At 42.8% G+C, this 23,906-nt stretch overlaps 1 protein-coding gene across 4 annotated transcripts in view; it reads right to left on the reverse strand.

Annotated features, from left to right (window-relative positions):
- Positions 1-23,906, reverse strand: part of SERINC5 (serine incorporator 5) — a 185,712-nt gene that overhangs the window by 19,081 nt on the left and 142,725 nt on the right. For all 4 annotated transcript variants that reach the window (XM_081232043.1, XM_081232045.1, XM_081232044.1 and 1 more), the window contains 5 exons: positions 12,207-12,385; positions 11,653-11,735; positions 9,903-9,996; positions 3,252-3,463; positions 1,597-1,692 (listed from right to left, as the gene is read on the reverse strand). In XM_081232043.1, coding sequence (XP_081088169.1) covers positions 1,597-1,692; positions 3,252-3,463; positions 9,903-9,996; positions 11,653-11,735; positions 12,207-12,385 — 664 coding nt within the window. The remainder of the gene's footprint in view (positions 1-1,596; positions 1,693-3,251; positions 3,464-9,902; positions 9,997-11,652; positions 11,736-12,206; positions 12,386-23,906) is intronic.

The raw sequence follows: 23,906 nt of genomic DNA on the forward strand, positions 1-23,906 counted from the left end.
AAATTAAAAATAAAAGTTTTTTTTTCTGTATTTAAGTGATACCTGCCATTAAAAAGAAAAATGTTGTAACCAAAAACCCCATTAAGTTAAAAACAGAGATTAATACGTAAATAGTCAAAACACTCATAAAAGTCTTAAATAGACTAGACTTAAATAAACTTAGAGTCAAGATAGAGATTAAAAAAAATTATATCCAGGATAGACTATACTTAATATAAGACGTACAATTATATTTGCATTGTACTATAAATAGCTATAAAGGCAAGACCCATATGTAGTACATGTATATGCTAAAAGTTTCAAATTATCTTTGCATTTGCTTTCTAAATTTAAAAAAGGAAAACTTCAATTTTCTATTCTAGAGAAAAGAGAGTACATGCATTTCACCTGATGTATATAAGATAAAATGTACCCAAACATATTCACATGTGTATGAGTATACATTTATATACACATTTATATATCACAAAAGTGATAAAGATGATGAAATATAATGAGTTTGGAAATCAACACAAGAAAATTTGGTCCTTTACTGGGAAAGCTTATAATATAATAGTGCTTTTATAGTTCTCAAATATTCATTGCAACTACTCTACAAGAATAATAGGTACCCTTTATACAGCACCTACTACATGTCAGGAACTGTACTTATACTTACATACACACACATACTCATTGAAATCTTAAAAACCACCCTATAAAAGAAGAATTTTATTTAATTATCTTCTTAAAATAATAATTAAAATTCTTATTTTAGGGGCTTCCCTGGTGGCGCAGTGGTTAAGAATCCACCTGCTAATGCAGGGGACACAGGATCGAGCCCTGGTCCGGGAGGATCCCACACGCCATGGAGCAACTAAGCCCATGCACCACAACTACTGAGCCTGTGCTCTAGAGCCCACGAGCCACAACTACTGAGCCTGCACACCACAACTACTGAAGCCCACGCGCCTAGAGCCCATGCTTCGCAACAAGAGAAGCCACCACAATGAGAAGCCCGCGCACCACAAGAAAGAGCAGCCCCTGCTCCTGCAACTAGAGAAAGCCCGCATGCAGCAACAAAGACCACATGCAACCAAAAAAAAAAATAATAATAAAATAAAATCTTTTTTTAAAGGCGAGATATCTAGGGAGAGAAAAGTGACTTCATACAAGTTACTTAAGTGGCAGAACCACTCCCATGCTCTTTCTACTCTGTTACAGTCAGAGAAATGATCACCTAAAGAAAATTAATAACCATCTAAAAATAATAATAAAAAAAGAGCAAAAAAATTTTTCTTGAATATTTTTGATTATTTCTTGAACATTTGAGTATTTCTGAGCAGGAAAATGCAGATTAGGCCTCAAAGCAAACTCAACAGCCCTCCTTAGTTCATGTCTTTCTTTCCTGAACAGCAGGAAGACTCAGGAGAACGAAGTTTCATGTTCATATCCCATTAAATGAGGACCTCATTTAATGAAGAAGTCTAGATCATCTCTCTATTTTGATGTGTCGTATCCCTGATACTTAAATGATAGCTCACAGAGACATAGTGCTCACTCCACAAATGACAATATTCATCCTGCAAGCACAGGCTCCCTAACAAGTCGGCTTACCTATTTCTACAGGTTTGCTGGACAGAGCTGAGAACGTGAGATACGTGACGTAGCAGCTGATGAGACCCGACTGCAGTAACCCAGAGTGAGGCTGTCCTGGAGAATGAGAAGAGACAGTGTTTTAAATCAATGATGAGAAACCATATGTGCCTTAAAAAAACAGGTCTCCCCCGAATGATATCCCTCCAACTTGGAGCCCCACCCTTCAAGGTAAGAAGAGGTACGTAATGTGTTTCTCAGATGACACCAAAACATTTGGGGAGGGGGCGGGGAGTGATACACTGAACCTAACTGCTGTTTTAGAGACGACAAGTTCTACCGAGTTCTCTCCCAACACCCTATTTTGATAATAACTACAGCTGTACTGAAACATATTGCCTGGTCTCCCTGAGGTTCATAACATTAGTTCTTAAATCACAAAACCTCCAAAGAAAATTTACCATCGTTATTTGTGAGATCACATTGTTTAGTGGGGTAAATGATGGATTTTATAGGGAGGGCCTGGATTCCAGATTCGACAAGGCCATCAGACACTCATAGTCCATGACAGTGGGAGAAAGCTCATATCTGTCAATGGACAAAAAAACCTTTGGGAATACCAGAGCTGGTCCAAACCAAAGAAGAAGGCTATGGGACTGAGCATTCACTGGGAAAAGGGCTTCAGTGTTACAATATTTAAATTAAACTGTCCAGATGGTTGAGAGTAACCAAGATGTGATAAAAGGAATTCATCCTTTTTTGGGTGAAATTTTCAACCACCTGCAGACATAAAAGGATTTAGTTTTACCCAGTCTTCCCTTTGATTAAATTTATTCCCAGAGTTATAATTATTAAATTATAATGACCAATAAAGGTAAAAAATAGGCCCTTTTATAATGTTGCTCTTTGGCATGGGAATAAGACTCACCTTACCAATTAATGGCATTAAACCAAATATTTCAAAATATTATAATTATTTCAAAAAGTAGGATTTAACCCAAAGAATATTTTAATCTGAATACTAATGTTTTAGGAAATTCTTAATTGGTCAATTAAAGGAACTAGAGGAGTAATAACCATCTCAATTTCAATAATGAACTTCCATCATCTCTTCCTTTTGGCTTTGAAACAACCATGAGCAAGATCAGGCTCACAGGTTTCTGTTGGCTTTGCAGAGGAAGGATTGGGATATGAGAAAGGTTAGCTCCCGGAGCTAGCTGCGGGCAGAGCCAGGATCGGATTTCCTGCTTCCTGACTCTGGGACCACGCTGTCCTCAATTTGTGGTCCACAGGGTCTTAAGTGAAAGATGAGCCCCAGAACAGCTCCTTCCGTAGCCTTCTCACTCTTTCAAGTTTTACACAGAGATCACAGGGAAGAGCTAAATATCCACTAAAGGTGTTTTCCATTGAAAGGCTCCTTGTAGTACATTATGTAATGGCAACATCTATCTCCTTATTTATTGGCTTCATTACACTCAAATCTTGGACACAAGGCATGCGTGACTATTACATTCACCCCAGTGTGGGGCTTGAAGGGGACACTGGGGTCCCACCGTTCCTATTGCTGACCCACCCATGGTAAATTAAGGAATGACCATAATTTCCAAAAAGGGAGGGGTGTTGCTCAAAGACATTTATAATATGAATAAAGAAGAATGGAAAAAAACTGTGCTTACGATTTTGGACACAGGGTGAGATGGCTACCACTGAAATAAGCAGACACAGGCCTCCGTTTATCCCCAGAAGAATTTTATTTTCCACGCAACCATCTTTCTGTGTATAAAACACTGCCATCAAAATCAAGCCTCCCGTGGCGATGGAGTACATGATGAGAGTCACCAGGGACAGAGAGGCGTACCACAGCTTGTTGCTAGCTGTGCCTGCGGTCCTGTTTCTCCAGGAAGTGGAGAAGAGGAAGGGGAGAGAAGACAGGTCAATTGATTCTCCGACAGCATCTACCATCCCTCAGGCATTATTCACTAATGCCATCAGGCCCCAGCCCATAGTAATGAGTTATCCAGAAGGCCCATCATTTTACCCACTAGAAGCTAGAAGGTACAGGTAAATATGCAAAAACTTCTTGGCTCAAGCATAGCATTTTTTCTAAACACTGAAAAAATGCCATCTTTGACTCAAGTGTATTCATCAACTAAAATGAATACACCACAGACTTTATTCTAGCTTCCCCATTCTGGATGTCAATTACCCTGGGACAGGTTTTGGCAGTATTAAAAAGTGGCTCTTTGATGGAGTTGGAGTTTTCCCCATAAACACAGAGCCTGGAGGTGCCAGTCTCTTAGCCAAGTGCTGCCAGCAGCTCCTGCTGACGCTCATCTTCTCTTTAGGGAGAGAGAAGCAAATGAACTTCACCCGGAGAAAGACTGGCTGACCTCAGCTCTTCTGTCTCTGCACGGAAAAGGAGAATCTGTACTAGTACTGCTTCTCCCAAACAATGCCAGGTATGATGAAGGAGAAGTCTGACGTTAGAAGAAGTGAAGACAGGAATTCCCAGGTGGTCCAGTGGTTAGGACTCAGCGCTCTCACTGCCAGGGGCCCAGGTTCAATTCCTGGTTGGGGAACTAAGATCCCGCAAGCCATGCAGCACGCCCCCCCCCCAAAAAAAGGTGGGGGGAGAATAAAATCAGCTGGGAAAAGAGTAAAAACTTTAATGGGATTTACAATAAAGAATCTAAAAGAGGAGGTTAATGTGCTCTCTGGTTTATGTAAACATTAATAAAGGGATGGGAGAAATAAGTAGTGATTTAACAATCTACAGCAACTGTTCAGAACAAAGGGTGCTTATTGATGCTAAATGAAGAGGACAGAACAACAGGGGATGGACTGAATCACTGTCATCTGCCTTAGGATTCAATTGCCCTTTGTAACCACACTCTCCCAAACCTTCACAGAGAAAGCAACAGACTTACTATCTTCACAAAGCTGGAAAGTGTTCAAGCAACCCAGCTAAAATGTTTCAATTATGAAGTTACTGCAGCCCGAGACAAAGAAAACAGGGAGGAAAGGCCAAAATGACAATGACCATCATATTCCTGAAACTGAGCCAGGTGCTCTGATGACCACAGTGTTATTCTAACAGAGAAGGCACACAGAGCAAATGAAGAGAACATGAAACTAGAAAAAGGAAAGAACCAAATGGTAATCAATGACAGGGAGAGAAAACGGATTATGTGGAAAAAGGTGAACACTGCTGACCAGTGTGTAGGTGGGGTCCAGCTGTTTCCTCACTCGTCTTTTGGGCTATGTTATTACTATAAGGACGTTCTTAACAGTTAATTTATGCTTAGATTCCCAAGGTTAAATCTTCAACCCTAACCTCTCCCCTCAACTCCAGGCTCCTATTATCCAACTGTTAATGTCTCCACTTGGAGGTCTAATCTGCATGTCAAACTTAGCAGGTCCAGATTAACTTCCCAATATTCAAGCCTCCATCCCCAGACGTGCTCTTCTGTGATCTTCCCAACCTCAGAACATGGCGATTCCATTCTTCTCATTGGGGTGGGGGTGGGGGGAGATTAAAGAACTGCAGTTGCTCTTGACTGCTGTCTTTTTCTCTCCCTGCTCCTCTCCTCTCCCCACCACCATGCCATCTCCAGCAGCAAATTCCACTGCTTCCAACTTCAGACTATATCAGAATCTGACTGCTGCTACCGTGTGGCTCCAAGCTACCTCGTCCCTCACCTGGATCATCTCCCACTAGACTCCTTACTTGCACCTGTAACCCCCTCTCATCTTTTCTCAACTTAAAATGTACATTAGATTCCACCTCTCTAGTGCCCTTCCATGATGGTCCCCGAAGCCCTTCATGAGCCGGCCCAGGGCTGTCTCTGATTTCATCTCTTGCACCCTTCCCTCACCACTGGGGTCCAGCCACAGTGGATGTCCCTGTGCCCCTTAAAGAAGCCAGCACAATCCTGCCTTAGGCTCTCCCCAACTTCCTTCGTCTCCCTCACACCTCGTCATGAAAGCCTTTCCCTGCCCTGCTCACCCCAACTCCCACACCCTTTCTTTTTCTCCAGAGTACTTTTCACCATTGAACCTAGTATGTATTTGCTTGATTATAAGTTGATTATCTATCCCCCTCTCCCCAGGAGAATGTAAGCTCCACAGAGCAGGACACGGTTGCATTCACTGCTGCTCTCCTACTGTCGAGTGCCCGGCAAATAATAGGTGCTTAATGAATATTGGTGCAAGGACTGCCAACTGTTAGAGGATAACTGGATGCAGCAATGGTGGCAGAGTGGCTGTGATTCCTGCTGCTCCAGACTCAGGGTCCTCCCAATGACATCTTCTATAGACACCCCAAATAAGTGCTGTGACTTACTTATCTTTATCTTCTTGGTGCCCAGCACACAGTTAATATACTCCAAAAATTTTGAATCAGTGCTCAGTAAGAAGCACTTGAATGGAGATTAGAGAAAGACCAGGCAGTGGGGAGGAGTGTATGGACACAGAAGCAAGCAGGTTATCAGGTTAGGAAAGATGTTTGGGCTCAGGCTTCGGGTGAGGGTTAGGAGTAAACAAAACCCAAGAACAACATTAATTTAAAATTTAGAAAATCTAATAAATAAATAAAATAATAAAATAAAATAAAATAAAATAAAATAAAATAAAATAAAATGGGTCTTCATTAGAAAGACCTAAATAGGGCTTCCCTGGTGGCGCAGTGGTTAAGAATCCACCTGCCAATGCAGGGGACATGGGTTCAAGCCCTGGTCCGGCAAGATCCCATGTGCCGTGGAGCAACTAAGGCCGTGTGCCACAACTACTGAGCCTGAGCTCTAGAGCCCGTGAGCCACAACTGCTGAGCCTGTGTGCCCAGAGCCTGTGCTCCACAACACCGCAATGAGAAGCCCGCGCACTGCAACGAAGAGTAGCCCCCACTCGCTGCAACTAAAGACCCTATGCAGCCAAAAAATGATTAATTAATTAAAAAATGCAACCCCCCCAAAAAAGAAACACCTAAATATACTGTTTACTTTTTGTCATTTCAGTTTTTATATAGAACTGATGCTTTGAATTATAAAAATCGACCTAGAAAGTGTCAAAAACAAGACAACAGGCTTAGAAAGGAGTCGCTTATGCTAAGCCCCACATCGCCAAACCAACACAACTTAAGAGTTTCAGCTCTCCCAGAAACGGAACCTTAAACCAGTCAATCAGGAATCCCCTGATCAGCACTAGTTATGTCACCTAACTGGTAGACGCCTGCCATACCCTGAAGGAAAGTTACCCCACAATAACCAACCTGCTTTTTTGCTTAATATAACTTCCTTGTTCCTGCTCTCTGCTGCCTATAAACAAACGTCTTTTATTCTGTACAGCTCCTCGGAGCTCCTTTCTATCTGCCAGATTGGAGGGTGCCCAATTTGAATCAATTTTTGCTCGGACAAACTCTTAAAAAAATTTTAATATGCCCCAGCTTACCTTTTAACAAAAGAACAAAACACATTAAACATCACCCAACCACAACATTTTTCAGGTAAAAAAACTGAGGTCAGAGAGGCCAAGTCATATGCCTCAAGTAAAACAGCCAGAGAGCCAGGGGCATTAAAATCTGCAGCATTTGTGTCCAGGCCCATGGCCTTTCTATCCTACTGCCTTTGGGGTCTTCTCCTCCTCAAGATCTTTACAAAAGGAGAAAAAAAGAAAGGAAAAGGGAAGAAAAATTTTGGTTGTTCCATGAAGAGTGATACAAGCATTATATTTTCTAGACTAACCTTGTAAGCAAGAATCTCTGTTAAAAAACACACCAAAAAAAACTAAATTAGATGAATTTACATAAAAATAACAATACTTGTACGTTTCCTAGCTTAATCCTAATTTTAGGCAGACCAACCAGCTGTATGTGGACAAAAGAGATTTTGTTGGGACACTGGCCTCAAAGCCAGGACAACAGCAACATCAATTGTTGCAAAGCTCTTAAGCCATTCCTATTGGGTGGTTTCTGGAAAGTTTTTAAAGCAATCAAACTCTTCCAAAATGCCCGTTAAAACTTGGCATTGATAATTAGTCCCAGAAAATGGCTTCAGAATCAATCAAAACATTAAAGTTAGAGTAAAAAAGCACAAGTATTCTCAAGAGAGCATACTATTTAATGGGCAAGTCAGGCACTCAGTATCAAAGATATTAATATTTTATCATGAAGTTCCTTACTCAAAGTTTATTTGTAAAAATTTTAGAAAAAACATAGGGTGATGCATTCCTTTTGTCAAATAAAAAATTCAGAATGAAAGTACATAAGAATCACCAGGGGGCTTCCCTGGTGGCGCAGTGGTTGAGAGTCTGCCTGCCAGTGCAGGGGACGTGGGTTCGAGCCCTGGTCTGGGAAGATCCCACATGCCGCAGAGCAACTGGGCCCGTGAGCCACAACTACTGAGCCTGCGCATCTGGAGCCTGTGCTCCACAACAAGAGAGACTGCGATAGTGAGAGGCCCGCGCACTGGCGATGAAGAGCGGCCCCCGCTCGCCGCAACTAGAGAAAGCCCTCGCACAGAGACGAAGACCCAACACAGCCAAAAATAAATAAATAAATTTATTAAAAAAAAAAAAAAGAATCACCAGGGAATTCCCTGGTAGTCCAGTGGTTTAGGATTCCACGTTTTTACTGCCAAGGGCCCGGGTTTGATCCCTGGTCTGGGAACTAAAATCCCACAAGCCACATGGTGCAGCACGCCCCCCCCACCAAAAAAAAGAATCATCATCCATGGAAAGAATGGTATTTAATCAATTAAAATGCATTTCCAATTTATTGTGCATATTTCTTCTGCATAACTGAGAACAGGGTCACATAAAACTATAGTCAACCATTTGACTTATCCTTAGGAAAACTTTGCTGCCTCGAAACAAGATCTAGTAGAAGCCCCAAACATACTAGGTTTCAGGGATGACTCCAAATGCAGGACAGCATGCAATAATAAACTTATATATGTACTCAGACCTAGAAATCTGTATTATCATAGAGATTAAGATTTGAGAGGAGTTCCACGGCAGTCCAGTGGTTACGACTCTGTACTTCCAATGCAGGGGGCGCGGGTTCAATCCTGGGTCAGGGAGCTAAGATTCCCACATGCCGCGCAGCGCGGCCCCCGCCCCCAAAAAAAAAAGAATTGAAAAAACACCAAAACACGCCTGTAGTGCCACCTGTATGATTATTCAATGTGCTGTAAACATTTTTAAAATGGTATTTGGGTGCTTACTCCAATATTTACCAAATAATAAAATGGCTAACACTATCTTTTCACTCATGCATCTCATGATTCGATTTTCAAAAACACAAGACCAAAACAAAACAACTACTACTACTACCAAGCTGAGGAATATAATCAGGATGAAAAGTGTTTTGAGAGAATTTGGACAGTATGTTTTGTTTTGTCCAAAATAAAAAATAAAATTCACATTCATATAGAACTTTCAGATCCCCTACCCAAACAGTATAAAATAACGTGATGCCTACAGAATCTACAAAATTACAGAAGTCTTACTGGATATAGCAGGCAGTTATTTTCATTCATATTTTATAAGTAAAGTAAGACAGAGCACTTCAGTGCTTTGCCCAGAGTCACAAAGAGAGCCAACCTGGCCTTAGCACTGAAGGAGCTGGACCCTTGTCTAGCTGTCATTTCCTCAATGTGGCTCAGCAAGTAATAAAATGAGCCATTAATAGTTTGGCATTTCCCATGTATTCCAGGATGTGAATTCTATTTTCAAGGCACTTAAAAAGGGTCTGTATTTTTTTTTTTAAGTCGGGGAGGCTTTCTAAGGTAGAACAACAGATCTTCCTAATGAAGGGGTCCTTTCCCTCTTAGGCAGTTGAGAAGGAACAAAAACATTTTTAAAAAGAAAAGCACTATTTCATTGAATATTCTTTGCAGAAAATGAACCTCCAGACCCAAAGTACTTTTTTCTTTTTAATCTCCTAAGGATGAGAGCCTAAGATAAAGCCTACCCAAATTTTCAGCCACTAACGCAAGCACGGAGCAGGGGCTGCAAGGTGCCAGCAGTGGGGTTGAGTGTGGCTAAGTCTTAGAGCCCAAATGAGAAGGTGCAGGGAAAAGAGAGCCAAAGAGTGAAAAGAAATGAGTGGAAAAAGGAAAAGTAGAAAGGGGAGAAAAACAGTATGGGAGAGGAGTAAATGAAGAGGTCCAAAGAGCAGGAAGGAAGGGAGAGGAAAAGCAAAAATTGCTTTTGGTGTAAGCAGGCTGCTAATCCCCGGCAATACAACTCGGGGTAGAGCTTCTGTCAACAATGGGCACTTTCTCTGAGTCAGAGAGTGAGTTCACGTGGAAGTTATCCATAAAGGCACATACCAGTTCTTGTTCCATTTATGTGCAAACTCCACAAGTAAGAGGAGCTGGATGCCTATGAACAGGAAGCCTCCGATGGCCCCCACATAGCGCCAGGCTGCAAAAGAAGACCGTCCGAAAGGAGATGAGGTGACTGTCCCAAGTGTTTAACTCAAAAGAGAGTAATGACTACAGTTAATTTTTACTGCAGGCTCCCTGTACCAGTAACACATTTAATTCCCACACAACCCTACAAGGTGGGTACTACTATTACACCCACTCTACAGATGAGAAAAACTGAGAGTCTACACGTAAGTTGACAAGGTCCCATAGCCAGTAAAGGGTGGGGCTGGGATGTAAACACAGGCAATCTGGCACCACAGCATCCAAGCTTCACCTCCATGCTATAAATAAATGCCAGATATCCTAACAGATGCAGTAATTCATAAAATCAACAATGACCCTCAATTTAAAAGTAAAATCACACAATGCCAGAAAAAACAAGGATTCAACTTTTACCGGATAGAGACCCACCAATGGCCAGTGAGGAAATGAGGTTCAAATGGGGGGCCACAGACTCAGGTTCTACTTCTGGCTCGGCCACAGAGAAGCCCAAACCTTGGATAAGCGCATCACATCTCTGGGCTGTCTCTAATACAACTGAGCTGTGCTAGAGGATGGACAGCTAGGTCCCGTCCCATTCTAAGTATATTATTCTAATATATATATACAAGGACCTCTGTGGAGAATAGAAAACTAGTTACCAGTATTTTAGGTAAAAAGACAACTTGGATACAACTTCCTTAAGGAGTACATAAAACTGGTATGACCCTAAGAAACTAGCTGGAGCCTGATATGTGGCTATTTGAGGGACTGTGGCTGTTCCTTATTCACCATGTGAATACTTTTACTATCTTAATAAGGAAAGTGAATCCATTTGGGTCTGAACAGTGTTCTGAACCTCTAAAACTCAGGCTTTGCTTCTCCTCCCTACCTCATATGAAGAAGGGCCCCTTGTTTCAGCTATGATTGAATGCTTTATATTAAATAACTTTGGTAGGTTCTATCAACACGGAATATAATTCAGTGTTATACAGTTTCACATAAGGCAAGTTTAGAAATAGTCTGGGGCTTCCCTGGTGGCGCAGTGGTTGAGAGTCCGCCTGCCGATGCAGGGGACATGGGTTCGTGCCCTGGTCCAGGAAGATCCCACATGCCGCGGAGCAGCTGGGCCCGTGAGCCATGGCCGCTGAGCCTGCGCGTCCAGAGCCTGTGCTCCACAAAGGGAGAGGCCACAACAGTGAGAGGCCCGTGTACGGAAAAGAAAAGAAAAAAAAAAGAAATAGTCTGGAGGATGCCTTTCTTACCCCACTATAGCTACAGCAGATTTAAAGCGAAGCCTTGGGCTTGTGTGCAGTGCTCAGAAAGAACAAGGTCTCCCTGGGTCACGCTGACATGCTAAACTAGTTTTCAAACAAGTTTTAAGTGCCTCGTATTCCCTTCAGGCTAATAACCTTAATTTCAATTCTTCAACCGGTAGAGTAACTAAAGGTCCTCTCACCCCATCCAGGGAGGGAGAAGTGGGGCGGGGGCGGGGGAGGAGGAAGTACAGAGGGTGGGTGAAGTGTGGGCAGCTGAGGCAGGATTTTTTTTTTTAAGCTACAAGAAAGTTAGTAACCTACAATATCAAAGGCACCCTGGACTACGCTTTCGAACAGTTTTATAAAGTGAATAAAAACACAATAAATAGATACCCCCAATACCCCATTTGTACCATTTAGAAAGGTCTCCTGATCTGGAATGAAGAAGGCTCCTGAGCACATGGCCCCCAACAGCAGAAGTTTAAAGAACCAGAAGCTGGAGGGGAAGAAAAAAAAAAAAAAGGAAATGTATTTAAATGATATTCAAGGAAGGACAAAAGACCTCTTAGAGGTAAGCGTGTCAATTCACGATTCTGTCCTCTCCAAATGGAGGGGAAGTAATTAAGTGACTGGAGACTGCCTTTTCCCATAATTAGACAGACTTCAGTGTGGCCTCTGATTGTGCAAAACCATTTTGTTGAAGGGTGGAAGTGACCTGGGGGAAGCTCTTGGTACAAGAAATAAACTTTTATCTCCAATGCATTTCTCATTATGGTACCAGGTGTTACAAATAGGATTCCAGTTCTTAGGCCACTGTGTGGTGGTAAGTATAAGTTCCACCTTCCCTAAAATCAGTGTCAACAATTTCAACTAGAGGAAAGCAGTCAGAGGGTCTGAAGAGTGGAAGAGGTCCTGGAATGTTGCTCTGAATATAAGGAACGGTGAAAGGATCCCCACAAAGACTCACCCATTGTGAATATAGGCTCTACAACTTTTACTGTTGTTGATTTTCAAGGTCAGGAGGCAGAATATAAAGAAGAAACAGGCCATTCCAAAACAGACTCTATATACCGCAGAATACCCCACCAGCTTCTCACAGGTGTCGCCAGCTTTAATGCCTTTACAGATATCTTCGAAAAAAGGGATCTGAAGAAAAAGAGAAAAAGTCATTTGTTAAAACTAGGAAAAGAAGGGCTGCCAATGGAGTGTTCTTTCAGCCTACAAGTCAAAATCCAATGTGAAATACACCACGTGCAGAGAGAAATTAAGACTGAGAAGAAACTCTCTTCCAAAGACCTCTTTCTTTCTCTGAATCTTTCTTAAACATATAGTGCTCATAACATACCACTCCACCTCCACTTACTCCTAATGAATTCTGAAATCCAGCATCAGAGTTTTAAAAAATGATACTTATAATACACAGGTATATTTTTCTTTATTCATTCATTCATTTTTGCTGTGCCGGTCTTAGTCGCGGCATGCGGAATCTATCATGTGGAATCTATCGTTGCGGCCTGCAGATGTCTTAGTTGCGGCCTGTGGGATCTAGTTCCCCAACCAGGGATCGAACCCAGGCCTCCTGCATTGGGAGCTCGGAGACTTACCCACTGGACCACCAGGGAAGTCCCACGGGTATAATTTTTCTTGAAATGCATAAATAGAGAGAATAATTGCACATATGCCATTATTTATATAGGATAAGCTCCTGACCTGGAAATGAAATCAGTGGGTCAAGTAGTATCTACATTTTAAAATTTCACGAGATAAAGTCAGATCACACTTTTAAAGGCTGCCTTTACATCCTACCAGTAATATTTGAGACTGCTCACATTCCCAACCTGAGCACCAAATTTAAAGGTTAAAAACCACTGTCTTGTTTTAATGTCCACCTTCCTCATTACTAGTAAGGTTCACATCTTTTCTTAAATTTACGGCCATTTGTATTATTCTCTGTGAATTGGCAGTTAATTGGATTTTTTTTCTTGATCCACTGGAGCTCTTTATTTATGGACCTTAATCTTCTGATAAATATTGATAATGATTTATTCTAGTACAATTAGAAGGTTTTAATGTAAAACCCACTTACATTATCAGAATAATTAAAATCTTACATTATGAGAACAAGCAGCACGTTTCTACTAATGTCAGAAAATAAAGATTTAGTCAGTGTTTAAAAAAAAAAAAACTTGCTTCTTACCAACATCAAAGCTGAATACTCTTTAGAACAGAAAATAAGTTGAAAATCACATTACAGCCTTTACTCACAAGACAAAAAAAAAAAAAAAACCAGGAAAAAAATGACATAAAACTAGAGGTAAAACTGAAGCATGATAATTTAGTTTCTTCTCCAGAAAATATCCTAAAGAAACAACAACAGTGGAGGTTATTAAGATTTCCATAAACAGAAGGAAGACTAAATTTAACTGCAGTTCATCTTCCTCCACGAGGGTTCCCTCCCTCAGAAAAGAGCTGCAATCATTACTACACCTGAATCTCAAACATGCTTTTCCAAACAAAGCATGTTTTTCGAAATTAATGCCTCGGGCAAAAAAGCATTAATACTGAGACCCTATTAGGATACCTCAATTTGCATGAATAGCTATAAAAGATTTCATGGGACTTCCCTGGCGGTCCAGGGGTTACGCTCCGCACTTCCACTGCAGGGGACACGGGTCTGATCCCTGGTTGGGGAACTATGATCCTGCATGCTACGTGGCACAGCCAAAAAAAAAAAAGGTTTCATAAAGAAATGCCAAATACTTTGCAGTCAGCAAGTTCCTGCAACTCCTATTTCTTTTTGATCAGAGCAAGAAATAAATGCATAAAGAGAGACACTACTATATTTTTGACCAAGCCAGGTAAAACACTAAGCCTAATAAAATACAGAATGTCTAGTTAAATTTAAATTTTGGATAAATAATAACTAATTTTTTAATATAACAACACTTGGGACATACTTAGACTAAATATTGCATGGGACATATTTATGCTAAAAAAGCATTCCTTGGCAAGAGATGAAGCTCAAAAGAAGGCAGGGTCTTGGTGGGAAGGGCCAGGTGTATGCCATGCTAAGGAGTCTGGCTCCCACCCTGTAAGGGAAACAACTATTTAAGCTGGAATGCCTTTAGCTGCAAAGTGGTGAACATATGGGAAAGGGACAGGTTTGAGGCAGGAGGATAAATTACAGGGCCACTGGATTAACAGTCCAGATAACAATCGAAGGAGGTAAACTACTAGCAGAGAAAACTGAAATTCTGTGGCTAGAAGTCATAGTTGGCAGGACTGTAGGGATGGCGAGAAAGTGAAGGATGCGGGGAAGGTTCTCTTCTGCTTTTATTTTTTTAATTTTTTTATTTTTTGGCGGTACGCGGGCCTCTCACTGTTGTGGCCTCTCCCGTTGCGGAGCACAGGCTCCGGACCCGCAGGCTCAGCGGCCATGGCTCACGGGCCCAGCCGCTCCGCGGCATGTGGGATCTTCCCGGACCGGGGCACGAACCCGCGTCCCCTGCATCGGCAGGCGGACTCCCAACCACTGCGCCACCAGGGAAGCCCTCTTCTGCTTTTTTAAAGCTGTTGGGGATGGTGGGGGAGTAGGGTTGGCAGAGGACGAAGAGTGGAACTGAAAAGAACAGATCGGGAGTTTGCTTTTAACACATAGGGTTGGAAGCGCCTTGGAGCATCCCAGTGAGAACGGCTGGCCTGGAAGTTGCTTCAGTATAGCGATAAGGATACGGGATACAGGAAGTGCCCTCACCCAGGTAATGAGAAGTCAGGAAGGGCCTTCTGAAGGACCTTGAATTTTTAGCAGTGTTTCACAGTGAGTGAGCAAACTCACATGGTTAAGATCCTCACATACTGAAGTAATGGGGGACGCCACACAAGTGAACGTTTCAGAGCCTCTAGCAGGAAACAAAAGCTGCACCCGTGTGAGTGGTACCAAAAATAAGGAGGTAACATTGCATTAAATCTGTAAAAGGAGGCGCCATGCCACCTCACTTAGTCCTGTTTTGTTCATATGGGATTTACTGCTCTGTAATATTCATGGAACTCTTCTTTTCCCTCCCTTCCGTGTCCCACTCTATCAGCAAAGCTAATCCCTGCTGCACCCCGCTGCCCTCACTTCCACTGTAACACGTGCATGGCAGCATCCCTTTCGTCTACACCAGCCCATCTTTCCCGATTAGACTCTTCTCCACCTGCCTACCCCACACCCTCTTCTCTCTTCTCCTTCTCAGATCAGTTCAAGAAGAACACTACTGCCAGCAAGCCTGAACGCCTACCCTACAATCCCCCACAAATCCCCCCTCCCCTAAAACCCTTGTTTACCGCCAGAGGCCCTTAGGCTCATCAAAGGGTGAGTATGTGGCACTGCACACTTCATCCAAAATATCAGTAGGCAAACAACCCCCTGCTCCAAATACTAAGACCTGCTTTATGCTCTGTGGGTGACTTAGTCGTTTAGCCTTCAGTACGTGGTGAATATTTTTAGGCAAAGAACCTCCGAGTTGAACAAGCTGGCAGGATTTAGCGAGGGGAATCTGCTCTGATTAAATATTTGCTGTTCCAAGCTCCATCCCGGTTTTAGAAAAAGAAAACATACATTACACACAGATTCCACACCGTGGGGTAGAGGGGACAGGCCTGCTAAGGGTGTTACCTCTTATGCCTGGTTCTGGGCATCCAAGGACACTGCAACTGTGTTGGTTCTGTACAGACCCAAGGGCAAGGGTTTCCCCCCAACCCTCAAGCAACCAAACTAAGAGCCACAAATTATCAGGAAGAATAAAAAGCTCACATGGACTTCCAACCCTGAGAATTAAATCAGTGAATCGCTGTAAAAAGTGCTCATCACAGTTCCTTATCCATAGTAGCCATTAAGTAAACTTCCTTAACTCTAAGGTACTATTTTATAAAAAGAACTTCTCGGGGAGGGAGTTAGGCACATTACATGAACCCCTGACTGGTTGATGCATTCTGATTTAAACATGGGGGGAGATGAACATCTTAGAACTCAGTAGATGCTCTATTCACTTTACAAAGGATTCATATTGAAAGTTACAGTTGGACTCCCATATCTGCCAGTTCTGCACCTGTGGATTCAACTAACCACAAATGGAAAATATTAAAAAAAAAAATTGTATTTTTCAGGAAGTTCCAAAAAGTGAAACTTGAATTTGTCATGTACCAGTAACTATCTACATAGTATTAGATATTATAAATAATCTAGTGATGATTTAAAGAATATAAGAGGATGGGCCTAAGTAATATACAATGTCATTTTATATAAGGTACTTGAGCATTGGTGGATTTTGGTATCCGATAGCGTCCTGGAACCAATCCCCCAGAGATACCAACAGACAACTGTACAGGGTAACTTTCAATAAGGTGAATCCTTCCCTGGCACATATATATAGGCATACATCAGAGATACTGCGGGTTCAGTTCCAGACCACTGCAATAAAGCACATGTCTCAATAAAGCGAGTCATACAAATCTTTTGGTTTCCCAGTGCATATAAAAATTATGTTTACACTACACTGCAGTCTATTCAGTGTGCAATAGCACTATGTGTTTTTTTTTTAAAAAGCAGTGTATAGACCTTAATTTAAAAATATTTTATTGCTAAAAGAACACTAACCATCATCTGAGCCTTCAGTGAGTCATGGCAGTAACATCAAAGATCACTGATCACATAACAAAAATAATAATAATGAAAAAGTTTGAAATATCGTGAGAATTACCGAAGTGTGACACAGAGACATGAAGTGAACAATGCTGCTGAGAAAATGGCACCAACAGACTTGCTAGATGCAGCATTCCCACAAACCTTTAATTTGTAAAAAGCGCAGTATTTGCGAAGTGCAATAAAGTAAAGGACAACAAAACAAAACAAGGTATGCCTGTATAAGAATTGAGTTCTAAAAAACAGTGTTCACTACCTATCTTTCAGAGACCTAGTTGCCACCCAAAAGAAAATATGTCTGAACTCCCAAATCAGAGAAGACATTTTGAAACATCAACACAAGTATTAAGCTCAAAGAGATGGAAGACAGAAAATCCCCGTAACTCATCTATATAGAAGAGATGCTAGCTATGCCTCCAAAACAATTTCAATCTCAGGTAAATAAATACAAACAAACAATAGAAGAGCTATAGAAAGGCTTACAGGTCTAGTTGGCCAGGGGCCCACATGCTGCAAACTTAGAAATAAAGTATAGAATTTGGGAGTGTTTCTTACAGAAATGAAGAGGAAAAGGAGCGGCGTGCTCCTATAATATTAAAATATTATTTGGGAGAGATGAGAAAATGGCATATTAGCAAAGCGAATGAGTCTTACATTTCATTACATCAAATTTTTAGGGCACTGAATGAAACCAAGCTGCAGAGAAAGCTTTGGGCAGCTGAGCAGGAGTGATACCATAAAACCTATAAGAACCATACCTGTAGGTTCTGTTTAGTATCTCTTACTTGAAATGAATTTCAGAATCGAGACCCTCTCCCCTTTTTGATATTCCACTTATTTTCAAACTTTCTAAGACAATTTCTTTTTGTCTGTGGAAAAATTCCAGTGTCCATGAGAGTGATGCCTGTCTGTTACCCACCCACGGACAGGAGCTGTGAAACAGGGAACACTAAGATCAGCTTCCATCCTCCCCTCAACGGCCTCTAGCAACCAAGGCTCATTTCTCTGTAAATTATTACCTTTGAGGCCCTTTTTGTGGGGGGGGGGCTATTTTTAAAAACAGTTACAATCTCACATCTCTTTTGTTCGGGTTTCTAGACATTTTTATGAGAAAAGTCTACATTGTGTCATTATTAAAAGCCATAAGGGGAACTAAAACTTCACCGAGCCTGGTTTTATTTGACCCTGCCACCTCTGCCAACAGGAACTTAACATCCCCAAATAGTAACTCCCCAGAATCTCAGAAGCATGTAAGACAGAGACGGCACTGGTGCTCACAGCTTCTCCTCCACCATGAGCAATTCGTCAGGATCAAACCACCCCAAATATGATTAGACAGTTAGAAAACAACTCCAACCAAACTTTAAATGATAAGCTTTCAATCCAAACAAGACAACTTGCAGAGAACTGACTAATAATGATGGCACGACGGGCTCTTCCTCAGAAGGGAAGCAGGCGACAGCTAGCGTCAATCTGCTCAGGGAATTAAGGGAACATGAAGGCAGAATGTACAAACAAGAATCACGCCAGTTACTCATCTTGAAGGAGAGAGAAGAGTTAATCCCAGCGAAAACTCATATAAATCTTCAATTAGGCAACGGCAGTGGGGATTGGGGCCATGGAATAGACAGGTCCCGTTGTGCTGATTTGATGGGGCCTAGGAAGAAAGGCAGAGGAACCCAGAACTAAGATTCCCAGTTCCTAGCATGGCAGTTGGTTGGACGGCGGCCCAGCAGTGGATAGGAATCACAGGAGAGCGGTTTCAGGATGGAGGGGCAGTCATTCTCTTAACGACAGGCGGCCAGTATCCGGGGGAAATGTGGGCAGATGGCTAAGCAAGGGTGCAGTGCTCCAGAAAGATAGCAGGACTAGAGAGAAGGACTTGGTAGTGACCAGCAGAGATGGCAAAGGAGGCACTCAATGGAGTAAACAAACTCACCTGGAGAGGAATGAGGGTAGAGGAGGGGGAGGGAGACAGAGGTGGGAACAGCCCAGAATGCTGGGGAATGCAAACCTTTGGGGACTGGGAAGAAGGGGAAAAAAACCAAGGAAGAAACTGAAAAGGTACAGAACCAGAGAGAAGCTGAGGGAGGCTTTCAAGAAGCAGAGCGTGTCAAATACCACCAATGCGACGACGACGCAGATTGGATTTGCCAACAAAGAGTCATTTGGGGCAGGGATCAGAATATTCTCTAGAGCAGATGGGGGCAGAAGCCAGACTGAGGGCTGAAGGCTGAGCAGAGGAGACAGTCAGGAGGGCTGGGTGGCGGGCAGGAAGTGAACCCAGCGGCCCTTTCACCCCTGCTTTCGAGAAATCTAACTGCAAATATAAGAGTCCAAGCATCATTCTAAAACATATTTATTTACAATTATACAAGCAATATGTAATTATATTCTTGTTGCCAAAGAAAATGTAAGTTATAACAGATATAGATAACTGAATCCCCTTGCCCATCATTACTCCAACCCTAACTTGACTGCTTCCCAGAGGGAACCACTGTCACGCTTTCATGTGTATCCTTTTAGGCCCTTTGCTGTGTTATTCCCCTCTCATTACGTCTCACAGATTGTTGCGTGTTCAACACATAAGTCTATTTGCATCCTTTTTAACTACTATACAGAAATCCACAACCCAGACCAATCATAATTTAGTTTCTGTGACGCTAGTGGCAGACATTTACGTTGTTTCTGAGTTTTCACTCTTATAAACAATGTACAATGGATAGTTCCCATATTGTGCTTATCTCTCTCTGCACAGGTAGAGCATTTAGGAGGACTGACATCCAGAAGATGAATACTGAGTCATAAAATTGGTTAAATTTTAACCGACACTGCCAAACTCTCCCCAGGGAGGGTTTCTGAAAACTCTAGGGTTGGGGGGAACAGGGAGAACAGGAGAGAGGCACAGAGATGCCCGCAGAGCCCCCTACACACCCATCTCGGAGCCAGGAAAGTCTCTGCTGCTCCCCCCTAGGGTCAGCATCTCAGTAAGCACTGCCCCCCATAATCAAGAGAAAAGGGGTGGAAACAGGGGGGCCCTCCGAGTCCAGAAAACAAATCCACACCTAACCTCAGGGACAAAACTGCAGCTATGGAGGCCTGGACTTTGTTCTAGATGGCAAATACGGTTATTGGCCCACACTCCCTCCCACAGAATGCAGTGTCTGATAGAGAACTCTGTGTCCCCCTGAGAGGAACAAGGCCCACTGACAGTTCTCTCTTGAACACAGAGATGCTGAAGTTTCTGTTAAGAGGACTAAATGTCTAAACAGGCAGAGCTTTCTAGTCAGACCACTCATCAGTGGGAAGATGTGCTTATGGCCTAAGTGAGCACCAAATCAGCTAACTTCCTCTTGAACTTGTGAACCTGGAATAGAGTGGTTACATATCACATGCAAATCCAACTACGCTCATGGCTGTTTTCTGTAAATAATTATTAAAAGCCCAGTGAAATTAGAGTTTACGTGTGTATTCTTCATCCCACACGATATATTATATAACTGTACCTAAGCGTCACAGCACAGGGTTTGCTCGTTCCCTGACTCATTCATATCTACTATGTACAGGTACTGTTCTAGGATATGGAGATTCAAGCAGCGAATAAAACAGGCTAAAAAATCCATGCTAACAAGGAGCTACCTTTCTAGTGAAATGCTGTACACACAAAGCCATGTGTGCTCTGCTTTATGGATATTTCAGGCATTTTCATGGTTTAATTTCAACTATCCATGATTTTGCCTTAGGTGGGACACAAGAACCTAATATCCTCCAAAAGACTGAATCCTACCAAACCTATACCCTCAAGATTCTGAGAGCCCCTAGTCACCTGTTCCCCAATCCTAGTTCTGAGAATCCGGCCAGGCAGACATTTCAGTTTCTGGCCCAGCATCTTTCCCATTTTACACTGGACCAGGAATTGGGGGCCCCCAGGAGCAAAGAACTGGGGTACCCACACACTCATTTTCTCCATCCCCACTTCTTCCCAATCACCAAAATGCTTGGTTTGGCTACCTAAAAAGAAGGGCTGATGATTATTTTTTTTAACCTGTGAATGATTTACCATGTATTTCAAAAGGCCAGGAAGAGTAAGACATCATATTGTTGAACGTGTCACACTGAATTTATCCCTACATTGTTCTTGCCTAGTCAACCCAGTACATACAAGCTCACACAGCCCAGTATTTGCAACTTAATCAGGAGCTCCGGTACCCTCAGCACAAAGTTTAGGCCATTCAAGTTTCCCCTTCAGGGAGAAGGAGAGAATAACTGCATATGACAGGCACAGGGCCACTGAGGTCTACCACAGGCCAGCGAAGCAAAGGACAGAGTGTGGGTCAAATCCAGCTAGCTCCTGTTCATGTAAATAGAGAACACGGCCACGCTCATTTGCTGGCATTCTGTTTTGGCTGCAGAGTTGAGTAGTTGCTAAAGACCACAAGGCCCTCCCAGCTGAAACGTTTACTAGCTGGCTCTTTACAGGAAAAGTTTCCCCGGCCCAGGACTAGGAAGTAGAGCTGAGGAGCTGCGCTGAGCTGCTGCTGAAGCATGAATTAGCATCTCAAAGGCAAATGACAACTGGTGATGACTTACTCTACGGATCCTAAGTCAAAGGAACAGCAGAGATGCGACTGGCGGAACTTGTGCTTTAAGAGAATTAAATCGTACATCTCCCATATGTCATTTTCAGAGCTGCAGCTTAAGGATTTTAATTTATCTGCCTGCAAAAAAAAAAAGCTTTGTGGAGGAGGTGGTGGAGGACATGCCTGTGAGTTCAATGCTTTTTTTTCTGTGGGTCAGAAGCCCGCATAGTAGGAAAAAACCTCACATCTGTTATACAAACATGGCGTGTGGAACCAAAAATAAAACCCACATAGATGAAAGCCGGCATGTAGAGAGATAATTTTAGACTTAATTTTAAGACTGTATAAACAGCCTCACTGAAATTTAAAAACCACAGCCCCCCCAAATACCCAACCCCCCTTGTGATTAAGCTCAACCCTGCTTTAGAGGGCAACACACTCCAGTCCCTTTTACAAACCTCCTACCTCACCTCGGCTCCCAGTCTCCCATGTGGACGTGGAAAAAGCACTCCTGAGTTCTAACGTCACCCCAAAGGTCAACAGAAGGGACAGCTGACACCACCGTCTCCAACAGTTGCTAACGAATTCAGATTTTTGTTTGTTTGTTTTTGCGGTACACGGGCCTCTCACTGTTGTGGCCTCTCCCGCTGCGGAGCACAGGCTCCAGGCGCACAGGCTCAGCGGCCATGGCTCACCGGCCCAGCCGCTCCGCGGCATGTGGGATCCTCTCGGACCGGGGCACGAACCCGTGTCCCCTGCATCGGCAGGCGGACTCTCAACCACTGCGCCACCCGGGAAGCCCCAGATTATTTTTAACTATGCAGCCTAACGCTGGGGGCACCTTCTTTATACACTTTCCACCTGAGGCCCAATTCTCTAAGGACAACTGTATGTTACTCACACCCACATCCCCTGCACCTGCCACAGTGCCTGGCACTTACATAGGCAGGAAAGAAAGGAGGGAGGGAGGGGGGGAGGGAGGAAGGGATCAATTACGTGACTTAAAAGATATTTTAAAACATGAACTCGGATTACAGTCTAACCAAGTAACGCCATCACCCTTTAAACTCTGTTATCAAGTATCAAGACTCAACTATTCACAATATTTATGTTTCCTGCTCCCAGCGATCTGAGGCTACTGTTGTGTATTGTGCTATTTGTTCCCTCTGGCTCCATTTTTATAACAGAGCTGTTTCCAACCATAAGCTCTTGTCTGTCCCATTTATCTGCAGAGAGCTTCGCGGTCCCGTCTATGGACAGTTGCTTAACAGGTGCTTTTTTGATGGTCACAGAAAAAAGGATCAGGAAAACTTCAGTTCTCACATCTTATCATTGTACCCCTCCTACAATTGGATGGATCCTGAAATAGAGATCCTGTTAACATCCGATGCTCCCCCAAAGCTTCTGGGTAATGGATCCTCCAGACCGAGGACAATAACTATTGTTTCTTGTTTTCTGGCTCCTGGTAAGCTCATTATTACTGGACTAGGATCAAACCTCTTTGTCTTTGGTTCAGACTCAAAAAGGCTCTCAGCAGGGTTTACATTAGTTCAAATCACTGCCTGTAGAACCACACTATTTCCAACCATCACTCTCCCCGCATTCACTGAGCACAGGAGGTTGGGGCCTGAGCCATGAGAGAAGCGAGGGATGGGAGGGCTGCAGGGACTGTTTTCTCCAGGTGGTGTTATGCCTGGATGAACTTGAGACCTAAGATAAAACTGTTTGGAAACATGTGTCCCCAGAGTCACCCCAACTTAGAGAGGAGGGGACCCACAAGATTTAAGAGGTGGAACCTCACTGCCAGCGCACCCCAGGGAAACCTTGATCAGGCCACAGTGAGAATTTTCCCTCCATGTTCTACAAAGAACTTGAAGTTCAATGGCCCAGGCCCACCTTTAACCTCAGAAACACACTCGCTGATACACTGGACACATATAAAGTACAACCATACAAAGAACTCAGTTGCTGTTCAGAACGAGGACTTTTGAAAAGCATTCTATCTCAGCTGGATTAAAAAAAAATACTCCAGACTCAAATAACTGGGTCAGCAATATTTTTTTTGGCACTAATTCAACACTTGTTCTAACACAAAAGCATAAAATGCCAGCTGAGAATGGAGAGTTCTACTCCCGAAAACTTCAATGCATGATGCTACGTCTCAGGTACACAGTTCTCTTAACATGAAACCAGTAATGACCAAGATCAAAACAAGAGCCAGACTTTCCAGCTTCAGCATGAATACCTGTCATTCTATGCTGCAACAAACTACATGGTGTTTGGGATCAAACTGGAATATTTTTCATTGCTGCTGTTTGTTTACTTTGAAAAGATGGTCACACCAAACACAACTTGAAGGCAGGTTCTATTTCACATGCAACGCCAACGAATAAATAAGTATTGG

Source organism: Mesoplodon bidens, assembly GCF_964165515.1.
Source record: "Mesoplodon bidens genome assembly, chromosome: 4".
NCBI lineage: Eukaryota > Metazoa > Chordata > Mammalia > Artiodactyla > Ziphiidae > Mesoplodon > Mesoplodon bidens.